This window comes from Akebia trifoliata, chromosome 3 (genome assembly GCF_017979445.1).
Source record: "Akebia trifoliata isolate Shusen 1 chromosome 3, ASM1797944v1, whole genome shotgun sequence".
Taxonomy (NCBI): Eukaryota; Viridiplantae; Streptophyta; class Magnoliopsida; order Ranunculales; family Lardizabalaceae; genus Akebia; species Akebia trifoliata.
In genome coordinates, this window is record NC_141377.1 from 14,630,493 (window position 1) to 14,655,955 (window position 25,463).

Consider the following 25,463-nt stretch of genomic DNA (forward strand, 5'->3'; position numbering starts at 1 on the left):
TCCTTGAATTTTAGAAAATTCTCCTTGACTGATGTAACAACTGTGAAAGTATGTGGACTTAAAATATGGGATAGATTTCAAAGAGTTTGAGTTGGAACTGAGTAAAATCTGAGCACAAAGTGAATATAAATTGAGCATAAACTGAGCATAATCTGAGCATAGACTGAGCATAAACTGAGCATAACTGAGTATAATCTGAGCATAGACTGAGCATAAACTGAGCATAATTGAGTATAATCTGAGTATAATCTGAGTATAATTTGAGCATAAATTGAGAATAAATTCGAGAAAACCCTTGGCGATAACTGAACAAAATCCAAGATAACCCTAACCCTGGGCGGCATCTGAGCAAAATCCAAGATAACCCTTGGCGACATCTGAACAAAATCCAAGATAACCCTTGGTGGCAACTGAGCAAAATCCAAGATAACCCTTCGCGGCATTTGAGTAAAATCCAAGATAACCCTTGGCGACGGCAACTGAGCAAAATCCAAGATAACCCTTGGCGGCATCTGAGCAAAATCCAAGATAACCCTTGGCGACATCTGAGCAAAATCCAAGATAACCCTTGGCGGCAACTGAGCAAAATCCAAGATAACCCTTGGCGGCATCTGAGCAAAATCCAAGATAACCCTTGGCTGAAATTGAACAAAATTGGTAGAGGAATGAAGGAATTTTGGGACAGAATGAATGAATTTGGAGAAGACTGCTTAAAATGAATCGGGGAACAAATAAATCTGGAAGATAATGAATCTGAAAGAGAATGATCGAATCAAAGAATGAATGAAAATAATCTGGGATCTGATTTCTGATCTCCGAGGTAAGGTATCTCTTTCTTGGATCTGGATTCTTCGATTTTGTTATGAATTTTGGGGTGTTTTTGAATGGTTTCTAGGTATTTTTCAAGCTAAAATCGAAGTATGGGTATTAGGTAAGGAATTGGGACTTCAAAATTAGGGTTTAAGGGAGGCTAGGGAGGCTTTTTGACCTACTTCTCTTAGGGTTTATGATTTGATACGAAAATAAGGTGTGAAGACCCCTATTTATATATTCTTTTAAGGGTTGATTTAGATAGAATTAGTGTTTAATTAGAATTCTTTTAGTTAGAGTTGTATTTTGGTTAGAATTGTTGTAGGTAGAGTTGTAGTTTAGTTATAATTCTATTAAATAGAGTTATTATTTAATTAGAACTCTATTAGGATTTTGACTTTTGGTCTTATTTAATTGACTTTAAGATTTTGACTTTAGTCTTACTTGGTTGACTTTTAATATCTTGACTTTAGTGTTTTATTTATTAATTTTGAAATTTTTAATTATGAAAATTGTGAAATTATCGTTTTGCCCCCGAAGAGGATTTTTCGCGTTTTAAGTCAGTTTTTGATGTTCTATGAAGTTTTAGAATCAATTTTTCCGAAGAATTCAATGAAAATATTGATTTGTGTCATTTATGAAATTTTTTTGTGTGGAATGGTCGTGAACTTTATGAAGGATATTTTAGTAATTTTGTCGAATTCTATGAAAATTGGCAAAATGAATTATTTGATTTCGATTTGTTGTTTTATGTGTTCGAAAAGATTTTTCTAAGCGTAATGTAGGCTCTAGGGATATTTTAAGGTTAGGGGTATTTTGATAATTTGGTCATTTTTTAGTGATTTTTATCGTGAAGTTTCTTTTTGTCTGAAAATGATGATTTATATGTTTCTGGGATCATATTTTCTTAGCGTAGCGTGGTTTCTACAATTTTGTCAGTTCGAGATACCTCATCTGGATTTTTGAAACATATCTGGTAATAAAATAAAGCATTGGAATAATCATCCATCATTGGGAACCGTTGCGATCGTGTTGACTAGTTGATTAATCAGGCGAGTGCAAAAATGGAGTGTCTACACCTATATAAAAAATCAATACCTTTTCTTACTAAACTATACTAACCAACCTTGGGTGGGCAATCTTTTGTTCTGAACTATGTTTGATCTGATCCCAAAAAAAAAAAAAAAATTGGGATACGTAGGCAACCTGAAAAGTTACTTTAGGCCTGGTCACACAAAATATATTTTCTCAAGAAAAGTGTCATTCAAAGGAAAATATCCTATAGAAAGGTACAAAGAAAGAAAAATAAACAAACAATGCCAAATGAAGTGCATTCTAGAAAAAGGAGAGAATCAAAAGAATAAATAGAAAAAGAGAATATCAAATTAGGGGAATTTGAGCCATACACCCTTTCTTTCTAAACCTTTTCCTAAGCCCACCTATTAAGTCTTGATGAATACTAATTGATTTGTTTAAAGAGCAAGGAGTCAAAGGTTATCGAGCTAAATCTTTGAGATCATCAAAAGAAAAGAAAAGCCAACTAAGTTGAAAAATCAAAAATTAACTTAGGAAAAAGTTAAAGGATAACCATAAAAAAGAAAAGTTCGCTCGGTTGAAAACTCAAAAAACCACTTAGAAAAAAGCTAGGGCATTAAAAGAAAGCAAAATTGAGCGAAGTTGAAAATTTGCTGAGAACTGCTTAAGTAGAAGCAACGACAAGCATCATAAAGTGTTCGAGTAGCAACGTTGATCTCCCAACAAAGAACTGATGTCCAATTAGGACTACATCGAAGTCAAAAGAGACATTGAAGCCATCTCAAATATGTTGAATTTTCAAAAATAGGTATCCAAGAGTTTCGAAAAGGTAAGAACCATTAACTTACTTTGAAGGATATGATCTTCTATTCCAATCATTATCAAAATTTGAAGTCCGACTAGAGCATTTCTTAAAAGTAAGAAAAATGATTAATTCCTTATTCTGCATATGATAATCTTAAGAATTTTGAAAATTTAAAAGAATGAGAACTCTCCTGTCTATCGTTCATCAAAGTCTATAGTCTCTCGTAAATACTTTTCAAGTGCAATGCACTTCATCAACTTCATAATCAAGCTCCAATTAGAAGTCAATCTTAAACTAGGGGCATTTTCAAATAGTCATCATGATTCAAAAATTTCACTCCCAATCACATGATCAAAAGGAAAAATCTTACTCAAAAGTCTAGTGGAGTCCAATACTAGTGTAGATACGTGGTTTTGTCATTACGATGACCACATCTACTAAGGTTAGGAGTCGCCACCATTCATTTTTGTAAGTGGGTGTGAATGGTTACCCGATGTGCATTTTTTAGAAAATTGTCGTTTTGGCGTTTAGTGACTCTTGATGGATAAGGTACAGATCAAATCTTGAGATTCGGGATAAGCGGCTCGGTTGGAGAAAAGAGAAGGTGTTAGGCACCATTTTCTCCCCACTAAATAGTGGTAACCTCAACTCAACTCGGTCATTTGATTTAAAAAAAATACGAAAAATAAAGTGCCACGTGTGTGCATTTGTACCCTAAGTAAGGATTTACTTTCGGCTTGATTATAGGATCATCTCATTGAAAGAAATGATCCTAATGGATCATTTGCCTTGAGATCCACTCATCTTAAATTCATTTAAAATAAATGAAGAGGAGAGGAGATAATAGAAGAGGGAGGAGGAGAGGGTAGAGAGAAGAGGGGGGGATTGCCTTGAACCCACCTTGAAGCTTCAAAGTTTTCTTTTACTTTTCTTTCCTTCCTTTTTCTTCTTTGAGTCTTCTTGAGTCCTTAGTAGAATATGAGAGTATGAGAATGTGAAGAGGTGATTAGAGAGAGTAGGGATTTTTTTTTTTTAGTGAGACTTGGTGTGGAGTTAATAAGAGATAATTGGTGTGAGAGAATTGATAATAGTGGTTGGTAGTGAGAGTTGGGGGGAGAATTTTTGTAGTGAAAGTTGGGGGGATAATTTTTGTAGTAAAAGTTGGGGGATTTTTTGGGAAGAGGATGAGGGTATTTATAGATGTTGAGGAGTTATTTTAGGGATATAATGGGGTAAAATGAAGAGAAGTGGTAGAATGGTGTGGGGTTTAAGAGAAAGGTGGGGGTAAATTAGAGAAGATTGAAGGGCATTTGTGTAAGAAGGGTAAATGGGTTGTTTTACAATCCAAATGGGTTGGATCTTTCAACCCATTTGGGTTGAGTATTAGATGAAATAAAATAAATGAGAATGGTTGAGAGGATGAGATAGCTTGGACTGAGTCTTGTGGAGCTCCAGAATGGCTTCCTACTTCGTATTGACCTTTTGATCCGTTTGGAATCAAAGGTTGACCTCTAGGGTTAGGGATAGGTTGACTAGGAAATTGACCTTTCTCTCTCCCACTCAAGGAAAGAGCTAACTGCCCCAACTGAACTTCCATCTTAGCTATGGATTGCGCAGTGACCTGGTTAATCTGAGTTTGATTTTGATGGGTTTGCTGTTGAGTTTGGATGAAATGCTGTTGCTGCCTCATCAACTCGGCAATCATAGATTCTAAAGACGACTGTTGTTGGGCAGGCTGCTGGTAATTGGTCATGGGATCTGGTATGATGGCTCTGCAATCGGTAGATTGTTGGGGTTGATAAGGGACTTGAGGAACAATAGCTTGGTTTGTGGAAGAACCAGATTGCCTAGGAAAACTCCTATTGTAACCTGACGGACCACTAGATTGAATAGGTTCATTCTGTCTGTATGAGAAATTAGGATGGAACCTATTATCTGGGTGATATGTTTGGCTAAAAGAGTTTGGAGTTGGCTTCCTAAAAGTACTATAGCCATTAATCGCATTTGCTTGTTCAGCTTTGATTTGAGGCAAGGTGGGACAACACTCGATCAAATGGTCGTTGCCGTCGCATATGACACACAAAGAACTCGGTTTGACAGTCACTTGCGAAATTGTACGAGGGTCTAGGTGAGGTTTGGATGCTGAGATGGCAAAGGCATCTAACTTCTTCGTGAGATTATTCATCCCCCTTACTAGACTACACATGACATTTTTGAGATCAGGGTCTACCTTCATCTCATACATGCCTGTCTTCCTAACCGGATCGTCTCTATCAAATTCTTCTTGGTTAGTGCTCCAATTTTGAGCACTCTCAGCTAACTCTACGAGGAAATCATACGCTTGGTTGGGAGTCTGGTTCATGAACTGACCCTTATGCATTGACTCAACTAAGGTACGTTGATTCATTGTTAATCCTCTATAAAAACTTTGCACCAACTGTGCTTTGTCAATGCCATGGTGTGGGCATTTGACCAATAAATCATTGAATCTTTCCCAAGTTTGGGAAAATTCATCATCAGGACGGGCTCTAAAATTTCTAATAGATTCCTTCATTTTCTCAGTTTTGGCCACGGGGTAGAATTTGGTCATAAATTTCTTGGATAGAACATCCCAGGTAGATATGGAATTGGGTGTTAGGGAGTTCAACCACGCAGCTGCGTGGTCTTCCAAGGATAACGGGAACAGAATAAGCTTGATACTCTCCTCATCTAGATTCTGATTTCTAAAAGTTTGACATATAGTCAAGAATCGATTAAGATGGGTGTAAGGTTGTTCACGCTCTAAACCGTGGAACTTAGGGAGCATATTGATGGTGGCAGCCCTAATTTCAAACTGAGGTGCATTGTTCAATGGTAAAACAATGCATGTGGGAGGAGATGCGGAAGCTGGAGCGAAGAGCTCATTGAGAGTTCGCTCTCGATCACCCATCATAACTACTGATGGTGTCTTGCGTATCCTACTGATGGTACGTTCGATCTCAGGATCAAATGGTTCTAACACGTTATTTTGTGAACGTCTACCAAACATACAAATCACACAATCGATCAAACAATCACGAAAAGAAAAGACTGGACCTAGATAGGTTGCCTAAAGCTAGACAGTTCCTAACTGGGTAGAAATAGCGCAACTAGCCTTCCAACTCGGTTCTATGAAATCAAGTTTGAATCATTCGGATCTCCAGATCGGAGGAGGCGCATAATGCATAAGCAAGAGCACGCTTAAATACCTTCCTTTCTTGAATAGACTGAGTCTATACCCTCAAAGGGCAAGATCTTACTAGATACAAAATGACCAAGAATGGCAATTGACACAACTTGAAGCGAAATTTCTCCTATTGAGCTCGTGAGCCCTATAGTCAAGTCTAATTGATTTTAATTAATTTGATTGGATGACTAGTGAATTGATTATCCTAATTAGAGCAAGGAATTGGTAATGACTTCCAATCCTTATCTTATCATGTCATCCCTAGGAGAGGGGTGCTCTTTACTACTTAATTAACTATTCTAAGTGTGTGCAAATTGGAAAAATAACATACAAAGGCAAGGAGTAACCCACTAGCAAAGAGAGGCGTGGGTGTTTCGGGATTACCTCCCGTGCTAGACGGGGTGAAGACGATTTGAGTCGACTTAGGCCACCAACTCCAATTTTGGTGTGCGAACCTAAGGAGCCGTGACGGTATTGTCCACCCGTCGTCCTTCCTTAGTCTATTACAATCCAAGCCTTCTTGGATAATTAATAAAAATTACAAGAAATCCTATACAAGAGTTTCTAAAACAGAAAAATAAACCTAACTAAAGATTAAAGGAAATTGAAAGAAAAGAAGAAAAAAAAAAGAAAAAAAAATGTTCACCTACAAGAAGCAAAACAGAAATGTTAGCAGAAATGATAGTAAATGGACTCAAAAACAGAATCTGACTTACCGCTATCTTGCTGACTATGTCACATTTTATAGAAAATTTCGTTATACCCCAAATCGATATACACTAATAGATAATCGGAGATCGGAGTAGAAAATTACAGTCAGTTTAAGTTCTGCTGTCAAGGGTGAAAAAGAAAACGAGAATGACTTTTTTTTTTTTTTTCAATGTTTTTTTCTTCTTTCTTCTCTCTTAAAATCTCAAGAACACTTGAACTTATAGAAAGAAACCAAAAGAAAAAAAGAAAATAAAATAAAAATGAAAAAAAAATAAAATAAATTTTAAATCAAAACTTACCACTACTACCTTTACCTTTCCCCGGCAGCACCGCCAAAATTCTGATGAGACTATCGTTGTTCTTCTCACCGGAGTTAATAATAATCTTAGTTTTACCTTACTTGTGGGGCAAGTAGGGGATCGAACCCAAGAGAAAGGAGGAATAGAGCTAAGCTAAGAAGATAAAATTCAAATTAACTAAAAGGAATTAAAACTGTTTTTCTTTGTATTTTTGAACTTATAAGAAGATGTAAAATTGCTAGAAAATAAACTAAAGTAAATGAAATTAAAAGCAAGTAAACTTATGAATTAAAACACCATTGGAGGTGGATCTACCTAAAACATGTTAATGAGCAATTTCTAGTCTCTAGCCTTTTTATAACTCAATCATAAGGGCTTGGTGTTAGCTCCTTAGATCGGAAAGTTTTGCAATTAAAATGAAATAAAGGAACAAAAACAAAGTAGAATTTCTTGAGAACTTCTTACTACAAATTATCTAATTTAAGCATACTTTATCTTGATCTAATCTAAGCATAAAGTATCTATATTAAGAATAAAATGTGCAAGAAACTTAAAGAGAATTCATAAGCATTTTAAATAAAAGAAAGGCATAAAATTAGAAATAACACAAGAACTTGCTCTAGGCTTTTCCACTCTCCAATGGAGGGGAACTTAGCCTAATGTCATTGCAAGAGAGGGAAGACAAGAGATGAAAGAACTTTTCTTCATTTCATGGAGAAAATTACAACTTCTTCTTCTTCTACTTCTTACAAGACTAGTTAACCAAAAGAAAATAACTAGAAAATGAAAATACAAAAAATAAGAGAATAGGCAAAGAGCCTTAGATTAAAGGAGTCTTGGATAAGAGAACCAAGATGGGACCCTTTCTCTAGAAATGAAGGCTCTATTTATAGAGAAAAATGTGTGTAGAAGAGTCTAAAAGTAGCCTCCACTTTTCTTTGCACAAAAAGACAAAAGAGGAGAATATGAGTTAAGGATTAGGGCATTCCAAAGTGTTAGGGCATTCCAAAGTGGGCCCAAATGCTTTTGCCTTGAGATTTTGATTCCAAATTGTTGATTTTCTGCACAAGAAACACACGTAATTAGATTTATCTAGTAAATGAATTTATTTATATATAATTAAGCCTAATTAACATGCAACGTGGTGGTTTGAGGCTTATCATGATTATTATCTTAATATAGAGAAATAGGTACAAAAATCAAGATAAATATCCAGAAAATGTGCGTATAATTGAGTGTTTGGAGACACTCATCACACCCCCAAACTTACCTTTTTCTAGTCCCTAGAAAATAAAACTGCCACTTTCGCAGGCACCTCGACTGCATTTAGCGAATGCAGCAAGCCCTTGAACCGCTAGGTTACCCCTAGTGGACGAGTTTGACTCGTGAGGGTTTGCAGAAAATATACCCACAAAATTTGAAAACAACTTTGAAGTAAAAATAGTCAAAATCAAAACTTATATTGAAAAGCACAAGTCTTTTTTTTTTTTGTCAATCAATTAGAAGTACTGCTTGGTATAGAGTCCCAACCCTTATTTCTCTACGACAAAACTTAGACTTAAATTGACCTTTGAGCGATAGTGATTCTAACTTAGAAATTTAAGAGATTCGATTTCCCAAAATGAGTTTCAACCTTCTAACTACTCAAGAATAACTGGAGTAACTTAGGGTTTAATTCTAAACTTAGCATCCTGTCTGGGGTAGTGAGAAGTGTGGATATTCACTTTAATACCTCTAAGGGGCTTTATCTGTGATATTCCAGTATACTCACATTTTTACACTTGATGGCTTTCACCCTACTAAAACTTTACATAAACTTTTGGATCTTTGACTTTTTCTCTTTTTTTTTTTTTTTTTTTTTTTTTTTTTTTACTTCTTCACTATTTTTCTAAGAAAAGTAGGCAGCCCTTTTCAAGGTACCCAGTCTAATTCAATGGTTGCTGTACAAGGTGTATACAATCCAGTTCTGTTTTTCTTCTAATCAACCAACCAATTGAACAAGGAAGTCAAAGTTCATCAAACCTAGTTTTTCCTTAAACTCTAGGTAGAAAGAAGGTAACAAGCTCTTTTAATACAATCTAGACTCTTGGTAACCTTATTAGAAGTGACTATAAACCAAAAGATAACTTTGCTCTAATTTTTGCCTAAGAGAAACATAAATGGGGACTCCAGATCATAGCTTCCAATGAAAGACTGATTAAATATTTTCACTAAGTGCTTAAAAGATACAAGCTAAGACTTTGAGAAAAATACAACAAAGTTGCCAACCAAATATTTTTCAATTTTTTTTGTATAAAAGAAGAAAATAATAAGTGGAAATCCAACCCATACACCCCCAAACTTAAACATTATATTGTCCTCAATATTTCAACATATACATGCAAAGGTAAAATTGAAATTGACAAAATGAAATGAAGTGGGTTAGATAGCACCTGAGAAAGACCTTATAGTCCTGTTGATATTTAACACAATGTCCCTTGAAGTGCATGGATTGCCTCCCAGAAGCGCTAAGTTTAACGTCTTTAGCTAGACGAAAACATAGTTAATTTTGATAGACGGGATCATCGAGAAAAAGAACTTCCTCCTGCGGAACATACTCGAGAAACGGTTTGAGACGTTGGCCATTCACTTTGAAAGTGGATCCGTCCTTAGGATTAAGGACTTCAACAGCACCATGGGGGTAAACTGTTTGGATAATATATGGGCCAGTCCATCGAGACTTAAGTTTTCCAGGAAAAAGGTGGAGTCTATTATCATACAACAAAACTTTTTGATTAGGAATGAAATTCCTCCTAAGAATGTGCCTATCGTGAAAGAATTTGGTACGCTCTTTGTACCTTTTGGCACAATCATACGAGTCATTTCTAATCTCTTCTAACTCGTCTAGTTGTAACTTTCGCTTCTCACCGGCTTTATCAAAATCAAAGTTGAGGCGTTTGATCGCCCAATATGCACGATGTTCTAGTTCTACAGGGAGATGGCAGGCCTTGCCAAAAACTAACCGGTAGGGAGACATCCCTATGGGTGTCTTGAATGCAGTCCTATAGGCCCAGAGTGAATCACTCAATCTCAAAGACCAATCTTTCCTTGAAGGATTGACTGTTTTTTCTAAGATAGTCTTTATTTCCCTGTTAGAAATCTTCACTTGTCCACTTGTTTGTGGGTGGTAAGGTGTGGCAACCTTATGCGTTATGATGTATTTCTTCATCAACGCAGCAAAGATCTTGTTGTAAAAATGCGAGACACCATCACTTATGATAGCTCGCGGAGTACCAAATCTGGAAAAAATCGTCTCCTTGATGAATTTTATCACAACTTTGTGATCGTTAGTTCTACATGCCACAGCTTCGACCCATTTTGACACATAGTCAATGGTAACTAGGATGTATTGATAACCTTGGGAGATAGGAAAGGGTCCCATGAAGTCTATACCCCACACGTCAAAAATTTCGATGATCAGGATAGGATTTTGAGGCATTTCATTTCTCTTAGAGATTTTTCCTAATCTCTGACATCTATCACAAGATTTGCTAAACTCGTGGGCATCACGAAAAATACTAGGCCAGAAAAAACCGCATTGTAAGATTTTCATGGCGGTCTTCTTACCACTGAAGTGCCCTCCGCAGGCATGATTATGGCAAAACTCTAGGATACTGACTTGCTCACAGGTTGAAATACAACGTCTAATGATTTGATCGGGACAATACTTAAATAAGTATGGTTCATCCCAGAAATACCATTTTGTTTTTGACAGAAGACGAAGTTTCTCTTGACTAGTCATTTTGACTGGGAATTGACCTGTAACTAGGTAGTTGACAATGTCCGCATACCATGGAGCATTGGCTTGAGAGATTTGCATAAGTTGCTCATCGGGAAAGGATTCAGAGATGGGTAAGGATTCCTCGGATGGCTTGTTAACTATCCTAGACAAGTGATCAGCTACGACATTTTCTGCCCCTTTTTTGTCTCGGATCTCGAGATCAAACTCTTGTAGAAGTAGAATCCAACGGATTAATCTTGCTTTAGCATCTTTCTTTGATAGAAGGTACTTCAATGCTGCGTGGTCTGTGTAGATCACAACTTTAGATCCTATAAGGTAGGGGCGGAATTTTTCAACGGCATAGACCACTGCTAGCATTTCCTTCTCCGTTGTAGAGTAGTTAAGCTGAGCATCGTTAAGGGTTTTACTAGCATATTGGATAACATGAGGTTGTTTTTCAATTCGCTGACCCAAAACAGCGCCTATTGCATAATCTGAAGCGTCGCACATAACTTCGAATGGAATGCTCCAGTTTGGAGGTTGAATAATGGGTGCCGAGGTTAACTCGGACTTGAGCTTGTTGAACGCAGAGAGACATGACTCTGAAAAGTCGAAAGGAACATCCTTTCCCAATAGCTCACATAAAGGCTTCGAGATTTTCCCGAAATCTTTAATGAATCTACGATAAAAACCCGCATGGCCTAGGAATGACCTAATTTCTTTGACCGTTCTAGGAGGTGGTAATTTTTCAATTAGACCTACCTTTGCCTTATCTACCTCAATCCCTTTAGAAGAAACAATGTGCCCTAGCACAATCCCCGATGTTACCATGAAATGGCATTTTTCCCAATTGAGGACTAGATTGACCTCTTTGCAACGTTGAAGGACCAAAGTCAAGTGATCGAGACATTCCTCAAAACTTGGTCCGAAAATTGAAAAATCGTCCATGAACACTTCGAGATATCTTTCTAGCATGTCGGAAAATATACTCATCATGCACCGTTGAAAAGTAGCGGGTGCATTGCATAATCCAAAAGGCATGCGACGATACGCGAAAGTTCCAAAGGGACAGGTGAACGTTGTTTTCTCTTGATCGATTGGAGCAACAGGTATCTGGTTGTACCCGGAATAACCATCTAAGAAGCAATAGTAAGAATGTCCTGCCAGACGCTCTAACATTTGATCAATGAAAGGTAAGGGAAAATGATCCTTAGGAGTCATCGAGTTGAGTTTCCTATAGTCAATACACACTCTCCATCCATTTTGGACTCGAGTGGGGATTAATTCATTGTCTTGGTTCACTACCACAGTGATACCAGATTTCTTAGGAACTACTTGTATAGGACTCACCCAACGACTGTCAGAGATAGGATAGATAATACCCGCATCTAGCAATTTCATCACTTCCATCCGAACCACGTCTTTCATGACAGGATTTAGTCGTCTCTGAGGTTCTAAGGAAGGTTTAGCAAAATCCTCTAAACGAATGTGGTGCATCACCACAGATGGACTAATTCCCTTGATGTCAGCTATGCTCCAACCAATAGCTTCTTGATGTTCCCTTAATACTCCTAACAACTTTCCCTCTTGGACTTCATTGAGGTGAGAGGAAATGATCACAGGCAAGGTTTGATTCTTGCCAAGAAATGCATATCTCAAGGTCTCTGGAAGAGACTTGAGTTCCAATTTTGGAGGCTCGACATGAGAAGGAACAAGATTGGATGTGCGTACAGGAAGACTTTCAGCTTTTGCGTGCCACCGCACAGAATCTAAGAGTGGAACGGATTCAAGCAAAGCATTGACTTCGCTTATAGACTCTTCTACGTCCAAGTCAAGGCCAAAGTGAGCCAAACATTTCGTTAGGGGATCAGAGTACCCTAATTCTTGATACGTTTGATTGACTAGCGTATCTATCATGTTCACTTCCTCCATACCATCATCTACATCAATTCCTTGGAAATTGTGGAAGACGTTCAGTTTCACTTTCATATCCCCAAATGCTAAAGTCATAATTCCGTTTCTACAACGAATGACTGCGTCAGACGTGGCTAAGAATGGACGTCCTAAGATGATAGGAATATGACTGTTCGAATTGATGACTGGCTCTGTGTCTAAGACAACAAAGTCAACAGGAAAATAGAAATCTTTGACTTTAACTATCACGTCCTCAACTATACCCTTTGGAATTTTTATGGACCTATCGCTAGACTCAACGTGATATCTGTGGGTTTCAAAACCCCCAAACCTAATTGTTTATAAACCGAATATGGTAAAAGGTTCACACTGGCCCCTAAGTCTAAGAGACATTTTTCGACCACTTGATTTCCAATATGAATAGAAATTGTCGGACATCCAGGATCCTTAAATTTTGGTGCAATCGTTTGTTGGATGAGTGACGAAGCTTGGGCTGCCATAATAGCTTCCCGAGGAAATGGTGTTTTCCTTTTAGCTGTGGTCAAATCCTTTAAGAATTTCGCATAAGAAGGTATCTGCTTAATGGCATCTAGGAATGGGATATTGATATGCACATTTTGGAAGACTTCTAAGACACCCTCAAACTGCTTACCCTTTTTAGAATCTCTAAGGCGATGGGGAAATGGAGCTTTTGGAATTGGCAAAATGATAGGAGGATTTTCCAAATCTTTCTTCTTCTCTGTTGGAGACTCTATGGCTTCTTTTTGAACTTTGTCCTTTTCTAAGACCTTTTCTCCCGTGTCAATAGGTTGGACCTTGTTGTCCACCTTCTTTCCCGAACGCAAGGTGTGGATAGCCTGGACTGAGTCTTGTGGAGCTCCAGAATGGCTTCCTACTTCGTATTGACCTTTTGATCCGTTTGGAATCAAAGGTTGACCTCTAGGGTTAGGGATAGTTTGACTAGGAAATTGACCTTTCTCTCTCCCACTCAAGGAAAGAGCTAACTGCCCCAACTGAACTTCCATCTTAGCTATGGATTGCGCAGTGACCTGGTTAATCTGAGTTTGATTTTGATGGGTTTGCTGTTGAGTTTGGATGAACTGCTGTTGCTGCCTCATCAACTCGGCAATCATAGATTCTAAAGACGACTGTTGTTGGGCAGGCTGCTGGTAATTGGTCATGGGATCTGGTATGATGGCTCTGCAATCGGTAGATTGTTGGGGTTGATAAGGGACTTGAGGAACAATAGCTTGGTTTGTGGAAGAACCAGATTGCCTAGGAAAACTCCTATTGTAACCTGACGGACCACTAGATTGAATAGGTTCATTCTGTCTGTATGAGAAATTAGGATGGAACCTATTATCTGGGTGATACGTTTGGCTAAAAGAGTTTGGAGTTGGCTTCCTAAAAGTACTATAGCCATTAATCGCATTTGCTTGTTCAGCTTTGATTTGAGGCAAGGTGGGACAACACTCGACCAAATGGTCGTTGCCGTCGCATATGACACACAAAGAACTCGGTTCGACAGTCACTTGCGAAATTGTACGAGGGTCTAGGTGAGGTTTGGATGCTGAGATGGTAAAGGCATCTAACTTCTTCGTGAGATTATTCATCCCACTTACTAGACTACACATGACATTTTTGAGATCAGGGTCTGCCTTCATCTCATACATGCCTGTCTTCCTAACCGGATCGTCTCTATCAAATTCTTCTTGGTTAGTGCTCCAATTTTGAGCACTCTCAGCTAACTCTACGAGGAAATCATACGCTTGGTTGGGAGTCTGGTTCATGAACTGACCCTTATGCATTGACTCAACTAAGGTACGTTGATTCATTGTTAATCCTCTATAAAAACTTTGCACCAACTGTGCTTTGTCAATGCCATGGTGTGGGCATTTGACCAATAAATCATTGAATCTTTCCCAAGTTTGGGAAAATTCATCATCAGGACGGGCTCTAAAATTTCTAATAGAGTCCTTCATTTTCTCAGTTTTGGCCACGGGGTAGAATTTGGCCATAAATTTCTTGGATAGAACATCCCAGGTAGATATGGAATTGGGTGTTAGGGAGTTCAACCACGCAGCTGCGTGGTCTTCCAAGGATAACGGGAACAGAATAAGCTTGATACTCTCCTCATCTAGATTCTGATTTCTAAAAGTTTGACATATAGTCAAGAATCGATTAAGATGGGTGTAAGGTTGTTCACGCTCTAAACCGTGGAACTTAGGGAGCATATTGATGGTGGCAGCCCTAATTTCAAACTGAGGTGCATTGTTCAATGGTAAAACAATGCATGTGGGAGGAGATGCGGAAGCTGGAGCGAAGAGCTCATTGAGAGTTCGCTCTCGATCACCCATCATAACTACTGATGGTGTCTTGCGTATCCTACTGATGGTACGTTCGATCTCAGGATCAAATGGTTCTAACACGTTATTTTGTGAACGTCTACCAAGCATACAAATCACACAGTCGATCAAACAATCACGAAAAGAAAAGACTGGACCTAGATAGGTTGCCTAAAGCTAGACAGCTCCTAACTGGGTAGAAATAGCGCAACTAGCCTTCCAACTCGGTTCTATGAAATCAAGTTTGAATCATTCGGATCTCCAGATCGGAGGAGGCGCATAATGCATAAGCAAGAGCACGCTTAAATACCTTCCTTTCTTGAATAGACTGAGTCTATCCCCTCAAAGGGCAAGATCTTACTAGATACAAAAATGACCAAGAAGCGCAATTGGCACAACTTGAAGCGAAATTTCTCCTATTGAGCTCGTGGGCCCTATAGTCAAGTCTAATTGATTTTAATTAATTTGATTGGATGACTAGTGAATTGATTATCCTAATTAGAGCAAGGAATTGGTAATGACTTCCAATCCTTATCTTATCATGCCATCCCTAGGAGAGGGGTGCTCTTTACTACCTAATTAACTATTCCAAGTGTGTGCAAATTGGAAAAATAACATACAAAGGCAAGGAGTAACCCACTAGCAAAGAGAGGCGTGGGTGTTTCGGGATTACCTCCCGTGCTAGACGGGGTGAAGACGATTTGAGTCGACTTAGGCCACCAACTCCAATTTTGGTGTGCGAACCTAAGGAGCCGTGACGGTATTGTCCACCCGTCGTCCTTCCTTAGTCTATTACAATCCAAGCCTTCTTGGATAATTAATAAAAATTACAAGAAATCCTATACAAGAGTTTCTAAAACAGAAAAATAAACCTAACTAAAGATTAAAGGAAATTGAAAGAAAAGAAGAAAAAAAAAAGAAAAAAAATGTTCACCTACAAGAAGCAAAACAGAAATGTTAGCAGAAATGATAGTAAATGGACTCAAAAACAGAATCTGACTTACCGCTATCTTGCTGACTTTGTCACATTTTATAGAAAATTTCGTTCTACCCCAAATCGATATACACTAATAGATAATCGGAGATCGGAGTAGAAAGTTACAGTCAGTTTAAGTTCTGCTGTCAAGGGTGAAAATGAAAACGAGAATGACTTTTTTTTTTTTTTCAATGTTTTTTTCTTCTTTCTTCTCTCTTAAAATCTCAAGAACACTTGAAATTATAGAAAGAAACCAAAAGAAAAAAAAAATAAAATAAAAATGAAAAAAAAAAAAATTAAATCAAAACTTACCACTACTACCTTTACCTTTCCCCAGCAGCGGCGCCAAAATTCTGATGAGAATATCGTTGTTCTTCTCACCGGAGTTAATAATAATCTTAGTTTTACCTTACTTGTGGGGCAAGTAGGGGATCGAACCCAAGAGAAAGGAGGAATAGAGCTAAGCTAAGAAGATAAAATTCAAATTAACTAAAAGGAATTAAAACTGTTTTTCTTTGTATTTTTGAACTTATAAGAAGATGTAAAATTGCTAGAAAATAAACTAAAGTAAATGAAATTAAAAGCAAGTAAACTTATGAATTAAAACACCATTGGAGGTGGATCTACCTAAAACATGTTAATGAGCAATTTCTAGTCTCTAGCCTTTTTATAACTCAATCATAAGGGCTTGGTGTTAGCTCCTTAGATCGGAAAGTTTTGCAATTAAAATGAAATAAAGGAACAAAAACAAAGTAGAATTTCTTGAGAACTTCTTACTACAAATTATCTAATTTAAGCATACTTTATCTTGATCTAATCTAAGCATAAAGTATCTATATTAAGAATAAAATGTGCAAGAAACTTAAAGAGAATTCATAAGCATTTTAAATAAAAGAAAGGCATAAAATTAGAAATAACACAAGAACTTGCTCTAGGCTTTTCCACTCTCCAATGGAGGGGAACTTAGCCTAATGTCATTGCAAGAGAGGGAAGACAAGAGATGAAAGAACTTTTCTTCATTTCATGGAGAAAATTACAACTTCTTCTTCTTCTACTTCTTACAAGACTAGTTAACCAAAAGAAAATAACTAGAAAATGAAAATACAAAAAATAAGAGAATAGGCAAAGAGCCTTAGATTAAAGGAGTCTTGGATAAGAGAACCAAGATGGGACCCTTTCTCTAGAAATGAAGGCTCTATTTATAGAGAAAAATGTGTGTAGAAGAGTCTAAAAGTAGCCTCCACTTTTCTTTGCACAAAAAGACAAAAGAGGAGAATATGAGTTAAGGATTAGGGCATTCCAAAGGATTAGGGCATTCCAAAGTGTTAGGGCATTCCAAAGTGGGCCCAAATGCTTTTGCCTTGAGATTTTGATTCCAAATTGTTGATTTTCTGCACAAGAAACACACGTAATTAGATTTATCTAGTAAATGAATTTATTTATATATAATTAAGCCTAATTAACATGCAACGTGGTGGTTTGAGGCTTATCATGATTATTATCTTAATATAGAGAAATAGGAACAAAAATCAAGATAAATATCCAGAAAATGTGCGTATAATTGAGTGTTTGGAGACACTCATCACTTGGGCCCTTGAGGCCCGTTGGCCCATTTATTTGAAAAATCTGTATTTTTGGGTCCTTTTGAGTAGTGACCCGTTCAAATTGAGGTGTCTACAGCTGTCCTTCTTTGCAGGAATTGCATGCAAATAACTGCAAAGAATAGACTAAACCCATATTTGTACGGGCCAGAAAAATTCTGTAAAAATGAGATCTTGAATTACCGATTGTATTGAAGTTTTTTGTGGAAAATGGCTACTCAAGCACGGGGTCTGACAAAGTTTTACCTTATTAATTCCTTGATCTTGATGGCACGGAGCTCGTGTGAGATCTTGGATTTTATGAAATTTTGGTGAGTTTAGAAATTCAGATATTTCTTCAATTGCGTTTTAACAAATTGGAATTGAATGCAACTCGAAAGGGTTTTTTTTTTTTTTTTTTTTAAATCCCTCTTCATTGCCTTCTTTTGTTGATTCTGCTCTATTTATATCATAAGTTAACTTTCCCAATTCGCATTGTTCCTTATAATGATACCTTTGATCCTTTCAACGATGCAAGCACTGAGGTTGTTTAGTAGTCACCACAAATCGAAGAGAGAGTTTTGCCGTTGGAACTGAATCGACCAAGATCTGGAATGCGATAATCAATAAAGATCCACCAGACCCAACTTCAGTAATTCTACCTCTATTTACTATTAGCCCATCGGGGAGTATAACAAAACCAAAGAAAAGGAGTGCTACACAGTCTGGGTCTCCCCCATTTAGAACCACGTTCATTGTAACAATATCAACAGGAGCATAGATTACAAAATAGCCCGTTGTATCGGTGCTACTCTCTTGAAATATCAACATGTTGCTCTGGCTGGAATTTGGAGTATTAACTCGCAGTAGAGAGACACAGTTACCAAGATCTCTGCCATTAGCAATATGTGTTATTTCTTGAACAGCACCGCTATTAGAAAGAATGTCCCACTCACTTCTAAAGTTCTCATCGTGAAGGAAATTGAAAACTCTCTTTGGTGGGACTTGAAATTCTGCTGTCATCACTTGAAGGGCTCCTTTATAGTTTTCTACTAGTCTATTGATACGACCTCAAGAGTCGTTGCTTTTGAAACAATGCTAGAAAACACGGTAGACCACTGATTCACATCCATAAGGATCTCAACAAGGTTAATGTGATTCATGATAACAATGGTAATTTCTTGAGAAGCTTCTGACTTCGATCCAAATGATTTTGGTCTAATTCTCCTCGGGAATGTTTGTATGTACTCATCTCTTCACTTAGAATCTCATAAGCATGATCAAGACTATGCACTCACATCGGTTTCCCTAGTTGGGCCATTCTTATAAACTCTTCCATTATTGCAACTACGAGTTCGATGATCAATGGTTTGTTTGCCTTAGTAGGCCTGGTGAGTGATCTCAGGAGGGGCTTGCTTGGGGTCCCTGCTTCGATGCCTTCGCGTCTTGTCTAGTGAGTCGTGATGCTTTGGACGCTGAAAAAGTGATGATGAGTCAGGCTGCCCGGATCTGTGCTTTAGAGGAACGCCTTAACTCTTTTTTTCATGATGTTTGATTGATTGTGTTGTATTCACTCTTTTTGTATTTTCTTTTCATTATCTGAATGAATGCAAAATGTTGAAAGATTAATGAAAAGAAAATAGATTCTGTACTTACTAAGCCTCAGGTGTATCTAATGCTTTGAAAACTTGAAGTTTGAATAAGTCCTAGATTCTTTATCATCGGCCAAAATAGTAGTTTTTCTTTTTAAAATTTTATGAAATATCTTTATCAAATGAGTATGATAAATTCAGAGTTTGTAAAATTTTTTGTTGCATTGATCTTGGTATTTTTGCCAACCATAGAGGATGTAAATGTCAATTGCTATTTTGATTCCTTTAGAGTCATTCCCAGTGCCTTGGTATTGGAAGACTATTATCTGTTTGGATCTCAGGATTTTTGAAAGATTTTGTCGTTCACAGTTTATACTCTTGCGGGCCAGGAGTTTTTTTTTAGTTGCCCCTGATGCCAATTACGGTTTTCATCAGACTTGGTTTCCACATTTTTACGCATCGACGTCCTTTTTGGGATTTTCATTGTGCCAGTGGCTTTGATCTTGCCATAGTATGATTCTTTTATTCATAGCGCCCTTTCAGATTTTCACTATGCCCTTTCAGACCATGTTTGTATTTTTCTAGATTTTTCATTACAATTCTGCTCAGAGTCTCTGTGTCTTTGTGGCTTGGTGACTCAAGTTGAGCTGCAAGATCGACGACTCTACTCTTGTAGTGGCATTCTTTCTTGAGTAATAGATCTAGATTCTCCTCTCGAGTTTGCTGACGACTATTCGTGGTTCGACAACTCAAGTTGAGCTGCGAGATCAACTACTTTACACTTCGAGTATTCTTTTTTTTCGAATATCCGATCTGGATTCCCCTCTCGAGTCTTCCAACGACTAATAAGGCTTTGAGATCCGGACCAAGTCGCAAGATCATTGGTGCTACCACTGTCATTATGTTGCCCTAGAATATTTCCTGATTAAAAAGGACTTTAAGTAGGACGAAACGTTGGCTTAGGCTTATGGTAGTGGAAGGTTACAAAAAGGTTAAGGTCTAGGTTTGTCTAGAGTGGGTTAGACTTGGGATTTGTCTATTTTTATTTCGAAAAGGTGATCTATGTCTCCTCCCAGCATCTCTCGAACTTGTTTAGGCTGGAGATTTGGGTCGAGCTTAGATCAAGTGTCCGAGTTTTTAACTTTTTTGATTTTTTTTGTATTTTTAGCCGTTCACAGTTTATCCTCATGCGAGCCAGGAGTATTTCGATGTTTTTATTTTTTCTGTTTGTCTAATTTTCTTTTCTTTTGTCACCCTTTTTTTTTTTTGTAATTGTTGACTTACCCTAGTCTTAGGTTAAGAAATGAACGTGATAGCTCAAAATGGTTGACTAAGGTTGATAGTTGGTTTAGAATAACAAAGATGGCCTTTTGTCGTCTTAGGATCAGTTTTAGGCGTAGTATTTCTTGACTGTATCAGTATTGATTGGTTGCGGGAAGATTTTTCCATCCATTTCTGTGAGGATCAAAGCCCCTCCCATCATTACCTTTTGCACGATGAATGGTCCCTTCTAGTTCGGTCTGAACTTTCCTCTGACGTCTTCTTGGATTGGCAGAATCTTCTTCAATACAAAATCTCCCGACGAGAAATCCCTAGGCTTGACTTTCTTGTTATAGGCACGAGCTATTCGTCGTTGATAGATCTGTCCATGGGAAATGGCTGCAAGGCGTTTCTCTTCAATTAGATTCAGCTGATCAAACTGAGCTTGAATCTATTCAGTTTCATCTAACTCTGCTTCTTTTAAGATTCGGAGGAAGGGAATCTCAACCTCTATGGGTAAGACTACTTCCATTCCGTAGACCAATGAATACGGAGTTGCCCTAGTCGAAGTTCTGAACGAGGTTCGATAAGAGTGTAGTGCAAAGGGCAACATGTCGTGTTAATCTTTATATGTAACTGCCATCTTCTCTATTATTTTTTTGATATTTTTGTTGGCTGCCTCGACTGCTCCATTCATCTTAGGTCTATAGGATACAGAGTTGTGATGAGTGATCTAGAAGTCTTCGCACATTTTGATCATATCTTTGTTCTTAAAGTTCTTGGCATTGTCAGTTACCAATCCGCTTGGAAGTCCATACCGACAAATGATGTTGTTCTTGACAAACTTCATGACGTTGCTCTTAGTGACATTGGCGTATGAAGCTGCTTCTACCCACTTGGTGAAGTAATCGATAGCAACAAGGATGAAATGTCCGTTTGCAGTTTTTGACGAGATCTGCCCAATGACGTCCATGCCCCAGAGTGAGAAGGGTCAAGGAGTGGTCATATTATGTAATTTTGAAGGTGGGGCATTGATCTTATTGGCGTATATCTGGCATAGATGGCATTTGCGGACATGCTGATAGTAGTCACTTTCCATTGTCGACCAATAGTTTCTCATCCTCATGATCTTCTTTGCCAGATATGACCATTCATGTGGGGCCCATAGACTCCCCCATGTACAATCTCAATTAGTCATTTTACTTTTGTTTCTGCCACACACCTGAGTAAGATCTCATGGTGCGACTTCTTGTACATAATACCGTTGCTCAAGAAAAATTGCCTTTGCTAGTTTCTGAATGGTCCTTCTATCATTTGGCGTTGCATCTGAGGGGAGCGTTCGATCTTCAAGATATGCCTTGATGTCAGAATACCATGGCTTTTCTTCAGATTCTTCTACTTCGACGGGTAAACAATAGGCTGGCTCATCTTGAATTCCAATCTCAATAGAGTCGATGATTAGGTCTTTCGAGATGTTGATCATAGAGGCAAGTGTAGCTAGTGCATCTGCAAACTGATTCTTAACTCTCGGCATGCATGTGAATGAAATCCTATCAAAACGTGAGCTTAGTTCTTCCAGATACTCGTGGTAGGGGACCAGTCTCTGCTCTCGGGTCTTCCATTCTCCAGTCGTCTGATAGACTACTAAGCTTGAATCTCCGAAAACATTGATCTCATCTACCTCGAGATCCAGTGCTGCCTTCAATCCTGCTATGCATGTTTCGTATTCAGCCTCATTATTGGAACATTGGAATTTTAGTCTGATTGCGATTGGCACGTGGGATCCATCTGGCTTGATAAATACTGCCCCTATTCCATTTCCCTTCTGATTGGCTGCTCCGTCGAAGTACATTTTCCAGCCTGGCTCCTCATCATCGTCTTCAACCTCAGTGATCAGTATAACTTCATCAGGAAAGTTCGTTTTTAATGGCTCATAATCAAGCAACGGGTGTTCGGCTAGGTGGTCTGCGATTGCTTGCCCTTTGATGGCTTTTGAGTGACATAAGTGATGTCAAACTCAGATAACAATAGTTGCCATTTTGCAGTACGACCTGTTAATGCTGGTTTCTCAAATAGGTATTTTAGGGGGTCCATCTTGGCGATTAGCATAGTCGAGTAACTCAGCAAATAGTGACGTAGTCGTTGAGATGCCCAGACTAATGTGCAACAAGTTTTCTCAAGCGTTGAATATTTTACTTTGTACTCAGTAAATTTCTTGCTGAGATAGTAGATGGCCTGTTCCTTCCGTCCTGATTCATCGTGTTGTCGTAGCACACACCTCATTGACGTTTCTTGCACTGAGATGTACATCAACAAAGGTCGCCCCAGAGTAGGAGGGATTATGACTAGTGGATTGAGCAGATATTACTTAATCTTGTCGAATGCTTCTTGACAGTCCTTGTTCCACTTCTTTGGCGTGTCTTTCCTCAGTAGCTTGAAGACTGGCTCACAGATAGGCATAAGTTGAGCAATGAAATGACTAATATACTGTATTCTCCCCAAGAATGCCCTAACATCTCTCTCTGAAACGGGTGCTTTCACCTCGAGGATATACTTGATTTTTGCCGGATCTATCTCGATTCCTCTTCTACTGACGATGAAACCCAGTAGTTTGCCCGATGTTGTCCCAAATACACATTTTGCAGGATTTAGCCTTAAACTGTACTTCCTCAGCCTGTCAAAGAACTTCTTTAGATTTACCAGATGGTCTTCTTCAATGCCGAATTTAGCAATCATGTCGTCTACATAGACCTCAATTTCCTTATGGATCATATCATGGAATAATATGGTCATTGCCCGTTGATAAGTCGCTCCTGCGTTCTTCAGTCCGAATGGCATGACTTTGTAGTGGAAAGTACCCCATGGTATGATAAATACAGTCTTTTCTTGGTTTTTTTCTGCCATTTTGATCTGATTATAGCCTGAGAAGCAGTCCATGAACGAGAACATGCCGTGTCCAGTTGTACTGTCTACTAGAGTATCGATGTGTGGTAGTGGAAAATCATCCTTAGGACTGGCCTTGTTTAAGTCTCGATAGTCAACACACATGCGTACCTTTTCATCTTTCTTGGGTACTGGGACGACATTAGCCAACCATTCTGGGTACATAAAGACTGCAAGAAATCCGGCTTCGAACTATTTCATGACCTCGTCCTTGTTCTTGAGGGTCCATTATGATTTTAGCTTTCTCAGTTTCTGCTTGATCGGCTTGCTTCCCGAGGTAATTGGTAGCTTGTGTACAACAAGATTTGTGTCCAATCTAGGCATATCCCTGTATGACCATGCGAAGACATCTTGATAATCTTGTAAGAGTTTGATCATTTCTTCCTTTTGTTACGACATTAATAAGGCTCCGATCTTGACAATTCGTGGGTCCTCTTCGGTACCAAGATTGATTGAATCTGTATCCTCAATATTTGGCTGAACACTTTTCTCGTGACGTTCTACCAAGTTTTTGATTTCTTTAGGCGGGTATTCCATTTCGTCCTCAGACTCTTCTTCGATCCCCATGAGGTCAAAGTCGAGTTCAAGATCGAAATCATACTCGTCCCTTTCAAATTTTGTGTTGTCTGGATACTCATTTGATTGAGACAGATCCCTTGAAAACTCTTTTTTTGGCTTTGGAAAAATATATATATATTTGCAATTTCAAAAGCTTTTTGATTTTTTTGTCTTTTGAATTTTTTTTGAATTTTTGCTTTTTGAGAAATATTTGTTTTTTTGTTGCTTTTCGAACACCTGAAATAGGAAGAACAATCATACAAATTCGTTAATAAATATAGGGAGCCCTCAAAATAGTCTTCACCCGAGGACGGGGCTCGTTATGATCCTCGGACAAATTAGATTCGTTTAACAACATTTTTTTTTAGGCCTCAACAGCCTCAAGGGTTAATGGAAATTCCTCCCAGTTGTTCAGAACTTCCCTTTCTCTGAGGGGGCGAATGAGATGCGAAAGTGATTTGTTGGGTGATTTGGTCAGTAGTTCGAAGATGACCATGATCTCCGATTGATCTTTGTCAAGTTGGGGCATAGTCCCTCCCAAGCTTGGTGGGATGACGACTGATGCCCAGTCGATGCCAGTGGGGAAAGGTAATTTTTTCTCTTGGCTCGTGGTGGTTTCCACTTTTGTGGATTCTAGAGGGGTCTCTGAGAGACTTTCATCGGAATCCCCATTGAATAAGACATCAATGCCTTCTATGAAAGATGATTGGGACTCAACGACTAAGTCTTCTTGACTGTGCGCAGGTTTGAAACTCACTATTTTCTTCTTTCTGGCTGGCTTTGTTGACAGTGGTTCTGAAAGACTGTCGGGTCTGACTTGTGATTTTGGGAAGCTAACGCTGATATGTGGAACTCTGCCTAGATTCCAGACATTCGGTTAACGATTTTGCCTTCTCGCTAGTCGAAGCTCTTTTTTCTTGTCATTCATTTATGCAATATCCTTTTTTGTGGGCCTAAACCCCAGACCAAAATAAGAAGTATGCTTTCTTGCTTCGACCAGTGTAGCTATTCTTCTTCCTCCCGGTCCCAACCCTTGCTTGGGTCGATAACCTGTCCTTTTCATAACCCGACCAATCATCAGATTTGTTCTTGATAGCTTTGCCCTTACCTTCTCTTTCCCCTTCTCAATATGATTGACAGTAGTGAATTGATAAGAGTGGTACATTACCTTATCCTTCGTCATCTCAATGTCGATGAATGGCACATCTGGAGCTCTTCCAGCTGGGATAAGTTTTTCTGCCAGTACCGATATCATTCTCTGTCCCATAATGAATTTGACTCTTTGGTGCAATGAAGATGATACAACCCCTACTATATGGATCCATGGTCTGCCCAGTAATAAATTGAAGGTTGTCGGTATCTCCATGACCTCAAATGTCACTTCAAAGGTGCAAGGACCTATTGTGATCGGTAAATCCACTTCTTCCAAGGAATCTCTTCTTGAACTGTCGAAACCTCGGACAACCTTGTTGTTTGGCTTGACATGTGACCAATCAGCGTTGAGTTTCCAGAAGCTCTCAAGCGGACAAACATTAAACGCTGAGCCATTATCAATCAGCACCCTGGCAACCATCATGCCCTTGCATATGACCATGATGTTTAGTGGCTCGACGTGTCCCGTTCCTTCCGGCACAAATTCATTTTCAGTGAAAATAATGGGATTGGGGGCC

At 38.4% G+C, this 25,463-nt stretch overlaps 1 protein-coding gene across 1 annotated transcript; it reads right to left on the bottom strand.

The window, feature by feature from the left end:
• Positions 1-9,366: 9,366 nt before the first annotated feature.
• On the bottom strand, positions 9,367-14,587 carry LOC147406043 (uncharacterized). The gene is given in 2 exon segments (XM_086433962.1): positions 9,367-12,829; positions 12,832-14,587. Coding segments are annotated over 2 exon segments (5,148 nt in total). The 5' UTR covers positions 14,558-14,587; the 3' UTR covers positions 9,367-9,407.
• Between the last annotated feature and the right edge of the window lie 10,876 nt (positions 14,588-25,463).